Source organism: Xyrauchen texanus, chromosome 24, assembly GCF_025860055.1.
Source record: "Xyrauchen texanus isolate HMW12.3.18 chromosome 24, RBS_HiC_50CHRs, whole genome shotgun sequence".
NCBI lineage: Eukaryota > Metazoa > Chordata > Actinopteri > Cypriniformes > Catostomidae > Xyrauchen > Xyrauchen texanus.
In genome coordinates this window covers 31,156,330-31,178,465 of record NC_068299.1, presented here as the reverse complement: position 1 = coordinate 31,178,465, position 22,136 = coordinate 31,156,330, and the positions used below count along the sequence as shown (strand labels likewise).

The 22,136-nt window shown below is 38.8% G+C and overlaps 1 protein-coding gene across 1 annotated transcript; it reads left to right on the top strand.

Moving 5' to 3' along the window:
- Positions 1-305: 305 nt before the first annotated feature.
- On the top strand, positions 306-22,047 carry LOC127618138 (putative ATP-dependent RNA helicase DHX57). Its single transcript, XM_052090422.1, has 23 exons — positions 306-420; positions 735-1,170; positions 1,656-1,841; positions 6,104-6,987; positions 7,886-8,073; positions 9,702-9,823; positions 9,921-10,119; positions 10,780-10,904; positions 10,981-11,114; positions 11,218-11,272; positions 11,381-11,601; positions 13,060-13,176; positions 13,318-13,414; positions 14,521-14,694; positions 15,476-15,676; positions 16,355-16,631; positions 16,827-16,922; positions 17,007-17,090; positions 17,166-17,303; positions 19,336-19,410; positions 19,493-19,627; positions 19,787-19,987; positions 21,861-22,047. The coding sequence occupies exons 2-23, from the start codon at positions 764-766 to the stop codon at positions 22,002-22,004; spliced, it is 4,260 nt and encodes a 1,419-aa protein (XP_051946382.1). The 5' UTR covers positions 306-420; positions 735-763; the 3' UTR covers positions 22,005-22,047.
- The last annotated feature ends 89 nt before the right edge of the window (positions 22,048-22,136 follow it).

Genomic DNA, 22,136 nt, shown 5'->3' with positions numbered 1-22,136 from the left:
TAGCAATTTAGCATGATTGCTCAAGGATAAGGTGTTGGAGTGAAAGCTGCTGGAAACGGGGCCTGTCTAGATTTTATCAAAAATGTATTTGTTCAAATAGTGATGGTGCTGGTTTTTTTTTACATCAGAGAAGACTCTTCGAAGTACTATTAATTTGATTATAAAAATGAACAAAAGTGAAAAAATAAAATAAATCAATAAAATACACTGAATTAAAAAAAAACACTAGTTCTTTAAAGAGCTGAAACTCTTTTATTTTGAGGCAAAGTTTACTTTTATTTTGAAAAACCGTTTAATCTGTTTCGCTTGCTTCAGCTTTCTCCCGGAACCGTGCAGGAATTCACAAGAATCGAAACTTATTTTTTATATAACTATCGGCTCGGTGATCGGTATGATTTGTGAGTCGGCTTTCATTGTCAGGTAACATTTATATTTTTTACTCTCTGTACCTACAACATTGATACCTAAGCTGCTGGATTGAGGACCAGCTATACATGGTAATTTATGTCTGGCTACAATGTTTACACACTTCAGTGGGTTGTTTAATTTGTAATGCTTACAAATAAAATGTCATCATGTGAATATGTTTTGCAGTTATAGATCTCAGGAAATGTATGTGGAATTATGTTAATTGTTTGGTATTTAAAAGCAACTAATGCTTTTCTGGACAGAAACTTGCTCAGAGAACTGAACCAACAAATGTATGTGTAAATAAAAGATTTAATTTTTTACAGTTGTAAAGAAAAACTGCGAAAGGGAGCTAATGAGTGGAAAGAGGCGGGGTAAACCCAACCAGGGTGGAGGACAGTTCAATAAACCCAGAGGAGGAGGAGGAGGAGGAGGAGGAGGTAGGAAATCTGCTGGTGGAGGCTGGGATGATGGAGATGATTTCAGTCTGGATTTTGGACCCAGTCGGCCCTTCAAACCTGCTTCATCCAGAGGTTCAAGAGGAAGAGGAGGAGGAGATGCCCGAGGGGGCCGTAGAGGTGCTGGCAGAGGAAGAGCTGTGGCACCGCCCAGAAAAAATGTGGACGAGGATTGGAAAGAAAGATTCATACCCGAACAGGTGCAACTGCCCTTGCAGAAGATACACATGACATCAGAAAACAGACTACAGGTGAAAGAACTGCTGCGAGAACTTCAGAACCAGGAGTGCAACACACCCTGTAGGTGAGCTCGACTTGCTGTCTTTCTACCTTCTATTTATTTGTTTCTATAGAACAAAACAGTGACTGCCCACTTTTTCAGTGGCCTTGGTTCTGCAAGTATTCTTCCCAATTAATTTTTTCTATATCTAATAATATCTATATCAATTTCAAAAATACTTTTTTATTCAAAACCTTCAATCTTGAATAGACATTTCTTAGGTTTGAGCAGAACCAATCAGCTCAAAGATTAAACATTACAAACTTTGATGTGAAGCACAAACTGTATATGAAAATCAGATAAAAAGAGAACAAGATGTGTATTTGGTGTACAAGTGTACAATATAGTTAGAATGTAAAAACATTTGATTGTAGGTTTATTGCAGATAAAAGTTCAAATCACACTGCCTTTTACAGAAGCATATTTCATAGTTCAACAACCTTGGAGTTCATTTTGCTCTTTATTTGGGTTATTCAATAATGGTTTAATAATATAATGCTGTCTTGTAGTGGCTCCGATTATGAAGGAGGGGAGGAGGAGGAGGAGCTGGACCATCGTGAGGAAGGTCAGTTCTGGGTAACTCACAAAGATGGTGTGGAATATGCCGAAGATGGTAACTGGATGGAAGACGCGGTTGAGAAGCACACAAAGCCAGAGCCGGTGGTATCCCTGTTTGCTCTTGGAACTCTTTGCAGGTATATGTGGTGATTGCTAAAATAAAAATCAGATCAGAATCAGCTTTATTGTCAAGTATGCTTACACATACAATGAATTTGTCTTGGTGACAGGAGCTTCCAGTGTACAACAATACAAAAACAGCAGCAAGACATAGATCATTCAAAACAAAAAAAAAGAATAATACAAATAAATAATTTTACATATACGTACATACACTCAGACACACACCTTCATACATACCCACATACACAAACACACACCCGTAGTGCAAATCTATTACTAATCTGTTATATAAAGAACAAAAATGCAGTATATTATGTACAGTACAATGTATGTAATGGCAGAAGTGGATATGTTGGATAATATAAATAGACTTAACTGTGTATTGCACATAATTATTGCTCAATGGGGCAATTTAACTGTTCATGAGATGGATAACCTGAGGGAAAAAACTGTTCCTGTAACTGACGGTTCTGGTGTTCAGAGCTCTGAAGCGACGGCCAGAAGGCAACATTTCAAAAAGGTAGTGGGCTGAGTGAGTGGGGTCCAGAGTGATTTTACCAGCCTTTTTCCTCACTCTGGAAGTGTATAGTTCTTGAAGGGGGGCAGGGGGCAACCAATAATCCTCTCAGCAGATCGAACTGTCCTCTGTAGTCTTCTGATGTCTGATTTCGTAGCTGCACCAAACTAGAGAGTTACTGAAGTGCAGAGGACAGACTCAATGACTGCTGAGTAGAAGGGTATCAGCAGCGCATGTGGCAGGTTGAACTTCCTCAGTTGGCGAAGGAAGTACAACCTCTGCTGGGCCTTTTTCACAATGGAGTCAATGTATGTCTCCCACTTCATGTCCTGTGAGATGGTAGAGCCCAGGAACCTGAATGACTACACTGCTGCCACAGTGCTGTTTAGAATGGTGAGGGGGGACAATGTTGGGGTGTTCCTCCTAAAGTCCACAATCATCTCCACCGTTTTGAGCGTGTTCAGCTCCAGGTTGTTTTGACTGCACCAGACAGCCAGCCTTTTGACCTCCTTTCTATATGCAGACTCGTCGTCATCTCGGATGAGGCCGATGACAGTGGTGTCATCTGCAAACTTCAGGAGCTTGACAGAGGGATCCTTGGTGGTGCAGTCATTTGTGTAGAGAGAGAAGAGTTGTGGGGAGAGCACACATCCCTGGGGGGGCACCAGTGCTGATGGTACAGGTGGTGGAAGTGAATTTTCCCTGCCTCACAAGCTGCTGCCTGTCTGTCAGAAAGCTGGTAATCCACTGACAGGATAGACATGTAAACAGGGAGTTGGTTTAACTTAGTCCGGAGAATAGCTGGGATGATTGTGTTGAAAGCCGAGCTGAAGTCCACAAAAAGGATCCTTGCGTATGTCCCTGGTCTGTCCAGATGTTGCAGGACATGATGCAATCCCGTGTTGACTGCATCTTCCACAGACCTGTCCGCTCAATAAGCAAATTGAAGGGGATCTAGAAAGGGTCCAGTGATGTCCTTTAGCTGGGCCAACACCAGACTCCCAAATGACTTCATGACCACAGACGTCAGGGCGAATAATAATAATAATTGAGCATTTGAAGCAGCATGGGAGTTCACACTGCTCCAGTGATCTATTGAAGATCTGTGTGAAGATGGGGGCCAGTTGGTTAGCATAGGAACGAAGGCAAGCTTGAGAGACGCCATCTGGGCCTGAAGACTTCCTTGACCTTTGCTTCCGAAAGACACAGCACACATCGTCTTCACAGATCTTGAGTGCAGGTTGTGTAGCAGGAGAGAGAGGAGGGGGGTTGCAGGAGGTGTTATTTTTTGTGTGAAGTGAAGGTCCGAGTGCGTGTGGGGTGTGAGATTGGGCCTTTCGAATCTGCCGTAGAATACATTCAGGTCATCAGCCAGTCATTGGTCCACCACAGGTTTGGGGGTAGGAGTCCTGTAATTAGTACTTTGTTTCAGGCCACTCCACACTGATGCAGGGTTGTTAGCTGAAAACTTGTTTTTCAGCTTCTCAGAGTAACTTATTTAGCCACTCTGATTTCCTTATTCAGTGTGTTCCTGGCCTGATTGTACAAGACTTTATCCCCACCCCTGTAAGCATCCTCTTTGGCATGACGAAGCTGTCTGAGTTTTCCTGTGAACCATGGTTTATCATTGTTGAATGATAAAAATGTCCTAGTAGGGATGCACATGCCCTCACAGAAACTGATGATGTAACTGTATCTGTGAGCTCATCCAGGTCTGTAGCTGCAGCTTCAAAAACACTCCAATCAGTGCAGACAAAGCAGGCTTGTAGTTCCAGCTCTGCTTCATTAGTCCATCTCTTTACAGTCCTTTCAACTGGCTTTGTTGATTTAATTTTCTACCTGTAGGTCGGAAGATGAAACAGACAGTGATCAGAGAGTCCCAAAGCTGCACGTGGGACAGAGCGATATGCATCCTTTATTGTTGTGTAGCAGTGATCCAATATATTCCTGTCTCTGGTAGGGCATGTGTTGTGCTGTATTTGTATTTGGGAAGTTCACCTGTGAGATTTGCTTTGTTAAAGTCCCCAAGAATAATAATAGCCGAGCCCGAGTATTGTTTTTCTGTGTCTGTGATTTGATCAGCCAGCTGTTATCCTTGAACTCTGGATATTTAATAATCCACAAGGCAATTGCAGTGAGAACAATCCATTAGGGAGAAACCATTGGATATTCACATATGTATTGCCTTTGCAACTACATATAAAAATTCAAGATGACCAAACATAAAACAAGATTTAAAGAGTCCATCTATAAAAAGAAAAATAATCTAGCATTAGCTAGGGAGCTCACGGATAAACTATAAACATCAAATGAAAACAAATACACAAGAAAAAACAAACTTACGTGATTGTACTGGACACAATGTTTCTCAATCAGGATTCCTTTGAGTTTTGCTTGGGGTGTTAGGATAATCCCATGCTTCCCTCTTCCAAACAAACTGACGACTTCTATCATACATGCCAGATTATTTACCAGGGGTTTTAGCGCTCAAGCGCCCCCTAGTGATGAGTATGACACAAAATACAAATGTAACAGCTAAGACTGTTACAATAGTACTATGGCATAAAGTTAGCAAGTTGTTGATCTATGGATGATAGGTGAGGTTAGGGATAGAGGTAGACTGATATATCGGTTTTAATAATTACTTTTTGGAACTATCGGTTATCTGCAAAAAAATCTATGCCGATAGCTGTAGATTTTTTTTTATTTTGCATTGTAACACAGCCAAGTCTCCATTATTTTAAAATATGCGTCCATGATGTATTTCTTGCTTGTTTATAGTTCATACCTGCCAACCCTCCCGATTTTACTGGGTTGCTCCTGTTTTTCCACCCCTTCCGCTGTACTCCCGATTTACAATTTCACCAGATAAACTCACGATTTTCCGCATCCACGCTTTAAGTTTTTTTTAATCATTATATAAATAGATTTTTAAAAAATATTGCCCATCGGTTATCTGCCTTTTCCATTGCCTTAGTTATCAGTATCGGCAATATCCAATATTGGTCGACCTCTAGTTAAGGACCTTTTTCTTTTTTTTTCTTTTTTATTAAGTCTGTTGATTTTACGTGTTAATTCAGTGCAATAAATTATATGTAATATAACGTGTTAAAAACATAAGCGCAATTATTCATGCCGCAGGTGGATTTCATCAGCGCCAGGCAGTTAGCTTAGCCCCAGCTGTACATGTAACACACTTACCGAGAGGAAGCAGTACAAAATGAGGAAGGAGCCTCACATACCAGGATGTGTTCTTATGTTTATAGACAGTTTGATGGACTACAACTCTGGATGCAGGGGTCTTGATAGTTTTAAACTTTTTAATTGACATAGCACCCTAAAAACGCAGCTTTTATGTGCTGAAAACCAGTGAAATGCACCACAACCACAGTGAGATGCTCCAAAAGCATTTGTCTGACACACGTGAACATCGACCAAAAAAAATAGTGCAGACAGATGCAAGAAGGTGTGCTGTGAGAACAACCCGGTCTACTTCAAACAAATTGCTGAACTCAATGGCTAAATGGATCTCTGCTGTAGGCCAGTGATAGGCTTATGTTCAAGGAAATGTAAATAAAACAAATCACTCTTCTGCCACATTAATATAAATTCTTTAAATTATCTGAATTTGCTATATAGCTAATCAAAATATTTTCTTCAAATGAATTGCAATTAATTTAATTAACAAATCAGCATCTCATGTAATTAATTAAATTAATATTTGTAATCAATTAACCACACTATTTTTCATTTTCGCAGGTATGGGTTTGACCGAGAGCGTAGCAGACAAGCTTTAGAGGCGGGAACCGAAGGAGAAAGTGGGCGTGGTGAGGTCGGAGCGACATTAGAGCTCCTCCTCTCCCAGATGTTCACAGAACGTTTTGGCTCCAGAGCTCTCAGCCCTCAGACATCTGACCTCCCTTCACAAGAGGAGTGTGTAGCTTTGCGACAGGAAGAGGCCTTCGCTTTGACTGCAATCTATGGGGAACGCTTCTGTGAGCGCATCAGTGATCGTGTTTGGACTATTAATCTTGATTTGCTCTGGCTGGATGAAGGGCAGTGCAAGATTTCAGACTTGGCGAATCACAAACAATCAGGATCGAATCAGATTTGCAAGTTTTACCTAAAGGAGACCGGTTGTAAGTTTGGTAAACGGTGCAAATTCAAGCACCAAATGCCAAAGCCATCTGAATCCAGCACGTCCAGAGAATCCTGTTGGCCTAGTGAACCAGGGTTTAGCAGCAAAGAACCTCCCATTTACCAGCTGGAGATCCGCTTCCAGCCGGGCAAATTATATCCTTTTCAACCTCCACTTGTGGCGTTCAGTACCACCGATGAATTGCTTTCAGGGGCGGGTCGCCTCAGTGTGACAGAGTACCTCTTTGGTCAGTCGCTCAGTGCTGCACAGGAAGGTGAGCCAGTGGTCTACATGCTTATTTCCTGTCTGGAGGAGGATGGACCTGTCAGAGAGCTGCTGTCAACTGCTCGTCACAAGTACAGTGCTCCACCCCCTGTGCTGGCTCTACCCACTGTCATTCCGGCAAGGAACCACAGCACTAAAAACAGCATAGACAACAAGATTGATAGAGATCGATCAAACAACACCACAGAGACCATAAACCATAGAGTGAGACAAAAGCAAGGTGAGGGATTGGACAAAAGATAAGTAATGTTTATCACTGTACAGCACATACAGGGTCACAAATCTGGTGCGTTTAATAAAACCATACTTAAAGAGAAAGTTTTACTAAAAATAACTATTCTAGGACAATTTTCGCACCCTCGTGTCGTTCACCCTCGTGGCCATCTGGAGCCGAGTAGTGGGCCTGTTGGTCGAGTGGGCTGATGTGACTAAATTCTTGCATTTTGCAACATTTTTTCCCCATCCCTGCAACTACAAAAGCTTCCGACTATAATTTATTAAGCGCTGCCATTTACTGCTGCTCATAGGAAACACAAAATACTCAAAAATTGTGACAGAACAGTGCTACCTGATTAAACCGCGCAGTGCATCCCTGGCCACAGCACGAGCAGAGTGGGACTGGCCAACCCGTGCTGCGCTGATGAACCTGCTGCAGTCCAGTGATAAACATTGTGTCTTTCACTACTGCATTTACAGGCTTTTCAGTACACACATTACCATTCTTATTACATTGCAGTTAGTAACACAGTTAGTCCATCTTACCAACCACAAGCCGCGATGGGAAAAATACACAGCGTGCACACACACACACACAAATCTTGATTGCATGGTCAATTGCAATCAAATAATAAAACACATCTTTTAAATTCACTGCTCTGCATTAGCATAATCACGGAGGTGAAGTTTGCATATTTGTACAGGAACTAAAGATCGGATTGATATCTGTTTGGCAGAGACACATAATCAAATGTCAAATGAACAGATGATAAAAATGTTTTATCTGTTTTGAAGAAGTAATTGTGTGTGTGTGTGTGTGTGTGTGTGTGTGTGTGTGTGTGTGTGTGTGTGTGTGTGTGTGTGTGTGTGTGTGTGTGTGTGTTTTGTGTGCATTAAATTAGATGCACCACTCAAAAGAGAGGATATCAATGATGAAGAGGGTGATGATGAAGAGGATGAGGAATGTATCCCGGTGGAAAACGAGAGCTATGTTAACTTACGAAAGAGGATGGTGAAGAAACTGGAGCTCAAAACTGAGCAAATACAACAAGAGAACAAGAAACTCTGCAGGGAGTTCAAGAAGAAACAGGTAACCCACCTTTTACCAGACCTACACATTCCTCATTGGCTTGGATGTGTGTGATTGTTTGAGATGAGTTGAGTTCACCTGTCATCATTCACTCACTCTCCGAGTTGTTGTATGGCTTTCTGTAGAACACAAAAGGTGAATCTTTGAAGAATATCCTGGCTGCTCTTTTTTTATATAACAAAAGTAAATTGGACTGGTGCTGCAAAGCCCCAAAATTACAAAAAGTAAGGCTGAGTATTGAAACAGATTTCCTGATTCGATACCATGTCGATTCACAAGCTTTCGATATACAAGTGGGTATATCTCAGTTATAAAGTCAATTTTACTTATATATGAAAGAAATTCTCTCCAAGCTAAGCCTGTTAATTATACAGGGGACCTTCTAATTATTCAAACTGAGAGACCTTAGTCCATGATAAATTATGCATATTACACCGAATGAGTCAAACCACACTTTTACTCTCAACACGGTGCTTGAACTTCTCCACGAAACTACACTATCGCTTGTGAGTGAAATCTGAACATTTACCAGTCGGTAATAATAATAATATTATTATATTATTTATAAAGCACTTTTCAGCAAATCAAGCACAAAGTGCTTCACAAAACATAAAATCAAAATGAACACAGTGAAACACAACATTCACATCACATAGTAATAAAAGCAACACACACAGTTAAACACAGCACATTCATATATTAATAAATCAAGTTTATTCAAATCAGATTTAAAAACAGACACAGATTCAGCAGATCTAATATCCCAGGGCAGGCTGTTCCATAATCGTGGGGCCTTCACTACATACGCTCTCACCTTTTGTTTTGCATCTGGATCTTGGAACAGCCAACAGTTCATGTCAAGAAGATCTAAGAGGTCTAACTGTTTCATAAGGTCATTAAAGTTCTGCTAAATATTCTGGCACCAACCCATGTAATGCCTTATATGTAATGAATCAAATCTTAAAATCAACCCTAAAATGTATTGGTAGCCAATGCAAAGAAGCTAAAATTTCTATGATTAAAAGACCTTGTTCATGTCAAAAGTGAGGGTTGCGCATGGAGCAAAAGATCAATCTTATGATTTAAGAATCATCTAACAAAAACTCATTGTCGTTCAAATGAAGATTGCAATGCAAAATCGCTAAGCCAATATGTTTCCACAGTCCTACAAATAAGCATTACAAAAGTATCATAAAAGTAATCCTTATGACTTCTGCACTACAATACATTGTGAGTCTTCTGAAGCCATACGATGGCTTTGTGTGTCCTCCAATGTAGCTCTCAAATTAAATTTGTTACTTTCATGCATGACGTGTCAGGTTTGATGTCGATAACATATATTTGTATTGCTCTTGTAACCAAATGTCATTATGAACCACTTTTATGATAGTTCTGTGGTGCTTTGTTTTTGTCATTTTTGAGCTTGACTGTACCTGTCTCCCATTTATTTTCACTATTTTGAAAAGAGCATCCAGGACATTCTACAAAGTTTCACCTTTTGTGTTCCAGGGAACACAGAAAGTCATAATGGTTTGAGACAACATGAGATAGAGGATACATTATTTTTTCATTTTAGATTATTTTTATTATTTGGTTAACTACTCTTGTAATTGTGTTCTGTCTCTCAGTCTTCTAGGCGGTATACATCTATGCAGGAGCAGAGGCAGAAGCTGCCTGCATGGCTGAAGAGAGAGGCCATATTGGAGTGTTTGGATAAGAACCAGGTACTCGTCATCAGTGGAATGACAGGGTAAGACTGTGGAGCTATCATATTTATTTTCAAGCACATTTTTACAGTGGAATTGACTTAACTGATATCTCTCCATGTTGGCATAATGTAACCACAGGTGTGGGAAAACCACTCAGGTTCCTCAGTTTCTCCTTGATAATTTTCTCCGGACTGGGCAGACGGACAGAGTGGCCAACATTATTTGCACTCAGCCACGGCGAATCTCTGCCATCGCTGTGGCGACCCGAGTGGCCCAGGAAAGAGCAGAGGCCCTGGGTCACTCAACAGGCTACCAGATCCGCCTGGAGACTGTCAGGGTAACACACTCTGGCCACTACTTAGGGCTACGTATTGGATACTTACCATATATTTTCAGTTATTTTTAGACAATAGAAGTATGTAACATTGTATCATGGTGCTCTTTTTGAATATTTTATTTGGCCAGTTTGTCTATAGACTGAAAGGTATGTAACGATTCAGCTATTGTTTTGTGTCATCACTAAGGTTGTTGATAACATGTTGATTCAGTGCGATTAATTAAATATAAAATATTTCGTTTAAATGAATTGCGCCAACATCATAAGATAATGCTCTACCAACGGACAGTGAGACACACAAAAAGCTTGAATGCTGGCCAGTGAATATTTCGGCACGTGGAGCCGTGTGGGCCGGGATTTGAACCACCAACCCTGCGATTGGTAGGCGACCCGCTCTAACAACTGAGCCACAGCCGCCCCTTTATTTTACTAATGGCTTAGGTAAAACATTCGATTGAAAGAAATAACACTTTTAAGCCATAAATGAGCATCACCATAAATATTATCTTAAAAAGGCTGAAAAAAAGTGACTTACACTTACATTCTTTGACTTACAGTATATTGCCTGTCGGTCATATAGAATGTACCTATATTATTAGTTCACACATTTCAGTTCTCAGATGGCACCTAATATTTTTGTGAACGTTTTCTTGTATTCAGTCATCCAGCACCAGGCTGCTGTTCTGCACCACTGGTGTGCTGTTGCGGAGGTTAGAAGGTGAAGCTGAGCTCGGTGGAATCACACATGTGATTGTGGATGAGGTTCACGAACGAACAGAAGAGAGGTCCGTAAAATGCACACACGCATACAAAATCATCACATACAACATGACTCTTACAGTAACACAATCTGTCTCGTAGTGACTTCCTGTTGCTGGTTCTGAAGGATCTGATTGTGAAAAGATCAGATCTGAAAATAATTATGATGAGTGCGACCCTGAATGCAGAGCTCTTCTCTCAATACTTCAACAACTGCCCCACTATCCATATACCAGGTGGACTCCACGGCATACCAGACACACAGTAGATCCAGTGCCTCTCTTATTAATAGTTTAAAGGTGCACTAGGTAATCTTTTTGTTTTTGATCCTTTCTAAAGGTCATACATTCCCAGTGGAGCAGTTTTTCCTTGAGGACGCCATTGCTAAGACCAGGTACTGTAAGCATTGATGTGAATACTGGTCAGCATACGACCATTTCTAAATGCATTGTTTCTCACAATAATTTAAATCTACAACATGTTTTGTTTATATGTTGTAAAGGTATGTGCTTGAAGATGGAAGTTTATACCGGCGTTCCAAAAAGCAGAGCGGTCCAGCCAATCAGAGTGGCAGGCCTGGGAAGGGACGAGCTCTTGTCGAAGACTATGATGATGATATTGTTGATGGTTGGTCATTCGGCTCCTTAATGAAAAAGGATTCGGTGAAAGACTCTGTGCCAGACCAGCAGCTCAGTCTTCAAGAGCTCACAGTCAGATATTCCAGTAAGATCACTGACATCTCTGATTCTTTAGTTTCAAACTATGCTCATTTCCACCTGGAGTGACACTCGTAAAAAGAGCCTTTAGTCAAAACAGCTTGATAAATGTATTATTTTGATCCTATATCTGTGTAATTAAGCAGTAAGTATTGTGAATATAGTTGCACCCACCCTTAGCTGTGACTAGATTCACAAAATAACTTACAGGAATGTTCCAGTTCAATACAAGTTAAGCTCAATCGACAGCATTTGTAGCATTTTGTTGATTACCACAAAAAAAGTTTGACTCGTTCTAATCTGGGTTACAATGAGGCACTTACAATGGATGTGAATGGGGCCAATCTATAAATGTTAAATTATTATCTTTTTCAAAAGTATAGTCACAAGATATAAAGGATATGCATGTAAATATGATTTTAGTGTGATAAAATCACAATTTTACAACGTTGTTGCCATGATGATGTAATGTCAACAAAACCTAAAACTCTACAATTACCATAAAAACATTACGATTTAAACAACATTATAGCTCAAATAATGCATGAGTTTTGACAGAAGAACTAATGTAAGTGCTTTAATAAAATAAGTTTAACATTTCTTCTTTTAAACCCTCCAACAATTGACTCCATTCACTTCCATTTTAAGTGCCTCACTGTCACTTCAATTTTTACTCCTCTTTTTTTTTTTTTTTTTTTTTTTTTTTGAAGGACGGACAATTTGAAATACATTTTTGTGGTTATTCAACATTATGTCACAAATGCTGTCGATTGAGCCTTGCATTGAATCCAAAACATTCCTTTAACATTGAGTGCCTATGAGAATGTCACTACATAAATGAAAATTTTCATTAAATGTAATTTTAGCAATCAGATTCATCATTGTGCTTGAAGATATAAGTACATGGTGAAACAATAACAGAATGTTATTCTATGGTTGCTGCACAGTGATTTACCGGTACACAGTAGCTCTTATGGACCCTTTTCACACATCCGGGTTTGCAGAGCGAAAGTAGACGCATAGCAGTGTAAACATGAATGATGGTGAATTGGAGACCCCAACAAATTACATTTTTGCTTACCCGTTTGCTCCAACAGCAAAGGAAAAAATAAATGATTACGCTTTCACAGATTTTTTTGAAAAAGAGAGATAAAAATAGAGAGCGCAGGATAACTGCAGTAAGAAGAGAGAAATAGGCAAAATATAATACAAAGTACAATGTTATAAATTTACACTTAAGTATATTTAAAATTGGTAATATAAAAACGTTTGCTACATTTACGCTGGTACATAAGGTGGAAACGTGTCATAACAGGTCTGTGAAAAGGGTCTATAGCTGTCATGTGTAGTTTAGCAAGGCTGGAACTGTATTGACCAATCGGTCAAAAATATCAGTTTTATAATTTGATGTAATTATGACACTTTGACAGAGAGAAATATGTCTCTGTACTTCCCTTCTGATAAGATTGCTCAAAGTCTGTGGTGAAAACTTTGGCTACATTAGACCTTGAGAAAATCAACATGGATCTGATCGAGAGTCTGCTTGAATGGATTGTAGGTGGAGACAACAGCTACCCACCAGGTAAAGAATGCCATTAAGTGCATTTAAAATTATTTTTAAAACAACATGAAATACAATAAATGCACCAATTGAAAGTACAATACAAATACACCTTTTAAAATGTAAAGTCACCGTGATGAACTGTTTTGTGTTTTTGCAAAGGTGCTATTTTGGTCTTCCTGCCAGGTCTAGCTGAAATAAAGCTATTATATGAGCAGCTGCAGTCTAACAGGATGTTCAACAACAGAAGAGCTGACAGGTTGTGTGTGTGTGTGTGTGTGTGTGTGTGTGTGTGTGTGTGTGTGTGTGTGTTTTTGTGATTTACGAGGACAATTTTGTAAGTTACAAACTGGTAATTACAAGGTTATTATGCTATAAATGTGATTTATGAGGACATTTCTAGTGTCCCCATAATTCAAATCGCTTAAAAATCATACTAAACAATGTTTTATTGAAAATGTAAAAATGCAGAAGGTTTTCTGTGAGGGTTAGGTTTAGGGGTTGTGTTAGGTTTAGAGGATAGAATCTATAGTTTATACAGTATAAAAGTCATTATGTCTATGGAAAGTCCTCATAATGATAGGTAGACCAACGTGGTGTGTGTGTGTGTGTGTGTGTGTGTGTGTGTGTGTGTGTGTGTGTGTGTGTGTAGGTGTATTTATCACTTTGTGGGGACCAAATGTCCCCATAAGGATAGTAAAACCCAAAATTTCTGACCTTGTGGGGACATTTTGTCGGTCCCCATGAGGAAAACAGCTTATAAATCATATTAAATTATGTTTTTTGAAAATGTAAAAATGCAGAAGGTTTTCTGTGAGGGTTAGGTTTAGGGGTAGGGTTAGGTTTAGGGGATAGAATATAAAGTTTGTACAGTATAAAAACCATTATATCTATGGAAAGTCCCCATAAAACATGGAAACACTACGTGTGTGTGTGTGTGTGTGTGTGTTTTGCTCTATTATAATGTGTTTTTTTTCTAATGAATCAGTCGTACTTATTGTTGAATCAATGTGATTCGTTACTTTGGGATGAGTATTATACAAAAAAAAAAATTCTAAGGTTAGTGAAACTTAAATCAGTCTAATTTCAGACTGTAAGTTTAACATGTGCTTAAAGATGCATATCTTCAACAGAGTGTCATAGTTTTGTTGTAATCATTTGTATTCTAATAATTAAAAATAGATATTACAGTAGAATTGGTTATTGTTAAGCAAAAGCATAATCCTGTAGAAAACACTGGTGATGCGTATTTAAACATAACCTCAAAACTGAATCTTAAGTGGACCAGTAGTTCTCAAAATCATCTGTAAACATATCATAATCCTTGATATGATATTTATATCTGTTTGTGTGTAATCATTTCAGGTGTGTAGTGTATCCACTCCACTCATCTTTGTCAAATGAGGAACAGCAAGCAGTCTTTACCCGTCCACCTGAGGGTGTGACCAAAATCATCATCTCCACCAACATTGCTGAGACTTCAGTCACCATTGATGATGTGGTGTATGTCATAGACTCAGGCAGGATGAAGGAGAAGAGGTTTGAGATGCTTCATATTGTTGCTGTATTGCTAAAAAAAAAAAAAATTATCATTTACTCACCCTCATGCCAACCCAGATGTGTGACTTTCTTTCTTCTGCAGAACACAAAGATTTGTAGAAGAATATCTCTGCTATGTAGTTCCATACAATGAAAGTGAATGGTGACCAGAACTTTGAAGCTCACAAAAGCACATAAAGGCAGCATAAAGCTAAATTATAGGTGTGGGTTAGAACAGAACAAAATGTAACTGCTTTATCATGAACTTAACATCAGCAGTCTCCTTGCAATCATGATGTCAAGCTGGATTACACTTCCTATTGTGCCATCTAGTGTTCTGTGCATGCGTCAAGCACTAGGAAATGTAATCAGGCTTGAAATCATGATCATGCCTAGAGACCGCAATGACAAGATGTACAAATCGCTTCAGAGGACATGGATTAACCAACCTGGAGTTATATGGATTACTTTTATGCTGCTTTTAATTTGCGTTCTGGAGCTTTAGAGTCCTAGCCACCATTCACTTGCATTGTATGGACCTACAGAGCTGATATATTCTTCTAAAAATCTTCGTTTGTGTTCTGCATAAGTCATACACATCTGGGTAAATGATGACAGAATTTTCATTTTTGGCTGAAATATCCCTTTAAATCTTGATGGGATTTTTTTTTTTCCTGAATAAAGGTGAACTCTCTTTGTATAAAGAAATAATTTATTGTATAAATAGTTTGGTAGAAGGCAGATAGATAATGGGTCACAAAGTTATGTGTGCGTGTGTCAGGTACGATGCCAGTCGCAGTATGGAGAGTCTAGAGGACGTGTGGGTGTCTCGTGCAAACGCTCTTCAGAGGAAAGGTCGTGCTGGTCGTGTTGCATCAGGCATCTGCTTCCATCTGTTCACGAGCCACCGCTTCACATACCACCTGAGCGAACAGCAGCTTCCTGAGATCCAGAGAGTTCCTCTAGAGCAGCTCTGTCTGAGGTATCCAGCAAATATTTGGCTATTTATACGATTGTGTTATTGTGTACCCCCAAATTATATTTCTGTCATTATTTACTCATGCTCATGTTGTTCCAAAACCATCTGCTGTGCAACACAGTAGGTGACATTTTTATCAATCTTTCTTCTGAAGCCATACAATAGCTTTGTGTGAGGAACAGACTAAAATTCATGCATGTAGAAGTCAAAATTCATTCATGTAGAAGCTCTAAAATCTCATTTGTGATTGCATTCGGATTCAAAAATTACATGTCGTGCCAAGTTTTATTTAATTGATATCAAGTATGCAGAATGGATGATGAGATTTGTTGGCTGCAGAGGAGTGGAAGATTTTCTGTGAACAATGACTTAAATTTCAATCTGATCTTCACATAAAGCTATTTTTTAGTTTCAGAACACATGACATATAGCACAGAAGTCATATGGTCTACATTTTGATACAAGAATTATGCTTTATAGGCCTTTTTGAGGCTTAGTCGCTATGAAATGCAGTTGTCTGGAAAATTGTCCTTTGGTGTTCTACGGAAGGAAAAAAAAACAACAAACGTGTTTTGGCCGACTTGAGGATGAACGTTTGTTTACAGAATTATTGGGTAACAGTTCCTGAATGAGCTTGACCGCATTTCTGCTTCTCTCTCTCTCTCTCTCTCTCTCTCTCAGGGTTAAAGTGTTGGAGGTGTTTGCAAAGTGTCCTCTGGGCTCAGTTTTCTCTCAGCTAATTGAACCGCCAGCAGAGGGCAGCGTGGAGGCAGCTAAACAGCGCCTGTGTGCCCTAGGCGCTCTGACGGATGACGAGTCTCTGACTCCTTTGGGCTGGCATCTGGCCTGTCTGCCCGTGGACGTCCGCATCGGTAAACTCATGCTGTTGGGAGCCATCTTCCGGTGCCTGGACCCTGCCCTCACCATCGCTGCCAGCCTAGCTTTCAAGAGCCCATTCGTAAGTCACGAGACACAAGTCATATACAAGAATTCAAGAAGACAATATTTTGGTCTAGTACAGTGGTTTAATAAAAGACAGTGGGACTATCATTCTCCGCATCTCCCTATATACTCCAGAGGTGCACCTCACGCTTTAAAAACAGCTGTAGCAAGTACTCTGGGATCAATGTTCTCTTGATGACCATCCTCACAGGTGTCTCCCTGGGATAAAAGAGAGGAAGCTAATGAGAAGAAGTTAAGTTTTTCTCTGGCTAACAGTGACCATCTGGCGTTGCTGCAGGCATACAAGGTCAGTACAAGTTCTGAAATGTGCTGTTTAAAGTCATAAGACTTGTGGTGCTATTACCTATGCGATGGTGATGTGTTTTTTCAGGGTTGGTGTAACGCAACACAGAATGGCTCGAAGTCTGGTTATCAGTATTGCAGAGAGAACTTCCTTTCAATCCGTGGCTTACAAGTAAGACTGGTCTCTAATTTATTTAAGTAAACTTCCGTTATTTCAGCATACTTGAATGACTTCTCTGTTTCTCAGGAAATAGCAAGTCTTAAAAGGCAGTTTGCAGAGCTCCTGTCTGATATTGGCTTTGTGAAGGATGGACTGAAAGCAAGAGTCATTGAAAAAATGAGCTCAAAAGGAAGTGATGGGGTACTGGAGGCCACAGGCTATGAGGTAACAGTGCTTGCTTACTGGATAATGTCAGCATCAAAGCTTTCAGAACAACAGCAGCTCAATAAACAATACTAGATCACTCTCATTATAACTAATAAGCTATTTACACTGTAAAACACCAGATGCGGTGATGAAATGCACGTTCAGTTGATGGGCATCCCGTATCGTGCAATACCACTTCATTTTCCCCATTTAATAAAATATTTGTAACAAATTTCATGTTTGTGAATTCATTGCAGTGAACTGTATTAATTAAGCAATAGGTTTTAAAGAACTTCTAACCGGCTCATTAAAACCAGATCGAGTTGACATGAGATAACTTTGGATGTTCAAATGCTCTCAAAACTCCTAAAACTCCATCCACTATTTCACAGACCTCTTTTGGCCCATACGACAAAAATATTATTGTGCTAATTCCAAATATCAAATGACCGTATCAATTTCCATCAATTGAATCCGTCATTTTCGTCCTTCCAAAGACATGCTAGCAAATTGTGCTGGGGAAAAAATGACCCTTCTGTAGTTAAAATGTCCAATTTGTTTTTAAATTTAAAAACAACAACAAGGCTAAATACCCTGAATCACCATATAATAATAAATGTCTGTTCTCAGCCACAAGGCCTCCTAACGTTCCATATGTTACACATGTAAAATAAGAAATTCTCTGTGTACTCAAATATGAATATTGCTGATTGATCTTTTAATATTCTTAAAGTAGACAATCTTTAGTAACTAAATACCCTAAAAACTTCCCTGGGAATAATTAGGATATCTGTACTTTTGTACAAGGAATTCAATTACATGTCACAAATTAGCTTATATAATAAGTGGCCTAGAAATAGTGCAGAATCTTTAATACTTTTATCAAATAAATTTGTCATTATAAATTTCAAAATTTTAAAACTTGTTTTATTTCCATCAGAAGCTTAGCCAGAAACAAGAGAAATTATTGATATCATGAGAAAATAAAATAAACTTTAAATTTGTTTATTTATTTATTAATATTTTTGTACAAGTTTCTTTTATTTTCTCATGCTATCGATAATTTCTTTGAAATTTATAATGACAAATTTATTTGATAAATGTATAAAAGATTCTGCACTATTTCTAGGCCACTTATTATATAAGCACATTTGTGACATGTAATTGAACTCCTTGTACAAAAGTACAGATTTCCTTGCTTCCATTAAAGGAATAGTTCTCCCCAAAGAGAACTATCTTTTTTTTTATTATTATTATTTACCCACCCTCATACTATCCCAGTATGTATGACTTTCTTTCTTCAGAAGAACACAAATGAAGATATTTAGAAGAATAACTCCGCTTTATAGATCCATACAATGCAAGTGGATGGTGATCAGGCCTTTTGTAGCTCAAAATCACATAAATGAAATGAAAACGTAATCCATATCTTCAGAAGCAATATAATAGGTGTGAGTGAGAAACGGATCAAAATTTAAGTCCTTTAAATCTCCACTTTCACTTCTACATCTGAAAGTCACATGTGGTGCCTGTTTAGTTTCAATTTCACATCTGAAATTGAAAGTTAAAGTAGAGATTTAGGGTAAAAAAAAGGACTTGAATATTGTTCCATTTCTCACCTACACGTATGTCGCTTCTGAAGATATGTGTTCAACCACTGGAGTCGTATGGATTACTTTTATGCTGCCTTTATGTGATTTTTAGAGATACAAAGTTTTGGTCATCATTCACTTGCATTGTATGGACCCACAGAGCTGAGATATTTTTCTAAAAATCTTTGTTAGTGTTCTGCTGAACATTATTATTTAAGAAAATGCTACATAAAAAAAAATTTCACTGTCTTGAACTTTTGGACTATCACTGTATGTTTTATTATTTTTTTGAATAGAAAAAAGTTGAATAACTATGCCATGTAGACAAAATGTATATTAATTTTAAGTATAAACAATGACAAACACACAGGCTCAGTCTCAGAAATATTTATGAACTCATTAGTATCGACATGTATGTGACCTGTCCCTTTAACAAATTGATTTTCTCTCCCTCAAAGGCAAACCTGAACTCTGATAACACAAAACTGATGTCAGCCATGTTGTGTGCTGCTCTCTACCCTAATGTAGTGCAGGTCAGTACCTGAAATCCCTCTGGGACCTAAGTTGTGAAACGTGAAAGTGCGAGCGTGTGTAAAATGTGTGTTGTGTGTTTAGGTGAGATCCCCTCAGGGTAAATATAAGATCACTGGTAAGGGTGCTATGAAGATGCAACCTAAAGCCGAGGAACTGCGTTTCCTGACCAAGAGCGATGGAGCCGTCCACATACACCCCTCATCTGTGAACTTCTCTGTAACTATCTCTCTCACTTACTATTAATGGACATATGCACCTTAAAAATGTGCACACTCACAAGAAACATATCCAAATGATTAGTATAACAGTGTTTGAATTAAATATGAAACATTTGAAATGTTTTGAGTGTAAAATCTGAGGTTTCGCTCTGTGTAGGTGCGCCACTATAACAGCCCGTACCTGGTGTACCATGAGAAAGTGAAGACCAGTCGAGTGTTTATCCGTGACTGCAGCATGGTGAGCGTGTATCCCATGGTGCTGTTTGGTGGAGGGCAAGTCAGCGTGGAGCTGCAGCGTGGAGAGTTCATTATCTCTCTGGATGATGGCTGGATCAAATTTGCCGCCACATCTCATGAGGTAAAACAGCTGCTATTTTCGGAATAGCATGCTACCATATTGCTCATACCATTTTTTGCAATATATAGATACAGCATAAATAATAAGCAAAACTGGTAATGGGGGAACAGAGTCCACGGAGTGAATTGCGATGGGGAACAGCATTCCTGTTCAAGCTGGATACATTTGTTAGGATTTCGATCTTTTCTTCATTAAATAGCTTACAAAAGCTATAAGCAGGTTCAGCACATAAATGAGGCGAGATCTTCTGTGTCTGTGTTTGCACAAAGTTGACTTTTGTGAATGGCCAGAATACATGCGTCTTTGTCAGTGCACTGTTGTCACACCACCTCAGACCAAGACACTTCAGGCAAGTTAACCGACTTATGCACCAAACTTCGGGTGAAAATACGAACGAAAACCGTTACTTTAACAGATCCGATAACAAACTTTGATATGGGATGCGTTACATTCCAAAGTGATCATCCTTATGTCCTATGCCCTTTGAAGACTTTGCCTAGGCTAAAAGGTGTGGGGCTCAAAAATAACGTTCATTTTAAGTCATATTTATATCATCATATTCTCCCTTTCCAAGTGTCCTTTTGGAGGGTGAGTTATGCCGTTTGGAAAGCAGTCATAAAGCTGCTTGTACGTATGTTAAATGATCCGGGCTTAGTCGGATTTAATGGAAACGCTGATTGATAATGATGACTAGCCGGGAAAAAGCTTGTGTTTACATTTGATGAGACCCGTTGCATATTTAGTGAAAAAAGCCTCCCACACATGTAAACAACAGATCGAAAAAATGCACACGGGAATCCAGAAATATAAGCAACTAATCCAAGCACGCTCAATCCACACCAGAATAATGCACAATTATACCGTTTTCTTTGCTCACATTACCATCCACAAATACACATAAGTCATGAAGTATGTGAAATTTAATGCACAAATAAATGCTTTTGGTATTATAGTCTTGACATTCACACACGTGTGCTGGGGGCATGGTTTAGCATGGCTGACAGCAAATGCTGGGAACCATAGTTACCCAGTAATCGTTCCGTAAAACTATTTAAGGAAATGTGCAGTACATTTGGCTCTTCTTTTTTTTTTTAAGAATGTGTCCAGCGTGTTCAATGTTAATTTCTCAAGAGTAATGTTGTAATAGGTTATAGATGTACAATCTAATACCTCTCTATATTATACCTCCATTAAACCCATCCCCCCCTTGGCCATTTCCACAAATGTTAATATGTGAAGAATTTTAGTGGGCTATTCGAGCAAGACTCTTGTTTTGTATAGCGTACTAACATTCCACTCCCACTATTTCTGCCGTATATACTGTGCATACAGCATAACTAATAAGAATAGTAGGGTAGTATTATTGTATGGTAGAGTCACACTCTATGTTGTAACAAATAATGTTATGCTTTATACAGAATGCACTGTATACTGAGCACAAGGGTTTTGAAATTCTACTTACAGAATTACACACGTCACATAAAGATAAACAAACTTTTGTATGTGCGGAAATATCATACTACTCGTACAATTCTTGTAGTATTTACACTGTGCACAAACAGTAGAAATGTACTGTATGCATGGAGAACCTGGACTAAATATGCCAAACTGTCCAGTATAGTTCCAGTGTGACAAAGGAACCAGAAGCAATATCACAAAATGTATTTATAAGATAATAACTTGACGCCAATTCCTGAATTAAACATACATTGTATTAATCTCATGTGACAGTTCTGTTTGAAACATGCTATTTACCTACTAAGTAGTAGGTAGTATATTCAGTTGAAGTAAATTGAATTTACAGTATATTATATTAAACAATATGCAGTATGCTAGTATTCCATTTTGAACATAGCCTGTTTTGACTGTGTAGGTGGCTGATCTGGTGAAGGAGCTGCGGTGGGAATTGGATCAGCTCTTAGAGGAAAAGATCAAAAATCCCAGTATTGACCTAATCAGCTGTCCACGAGGATCACGCATTATACACACTATAGTATCACTCATCTCAACACAGTAACACACACACACACACACACTCTCTCATCCAATAAACAGAATGTTCTTTTCACAACAATCAAATACACATCCACTCACGTGTACACAGTGAACAGTGAAATAAGTTTGGGATGTTCACCTGAACATGGCATAT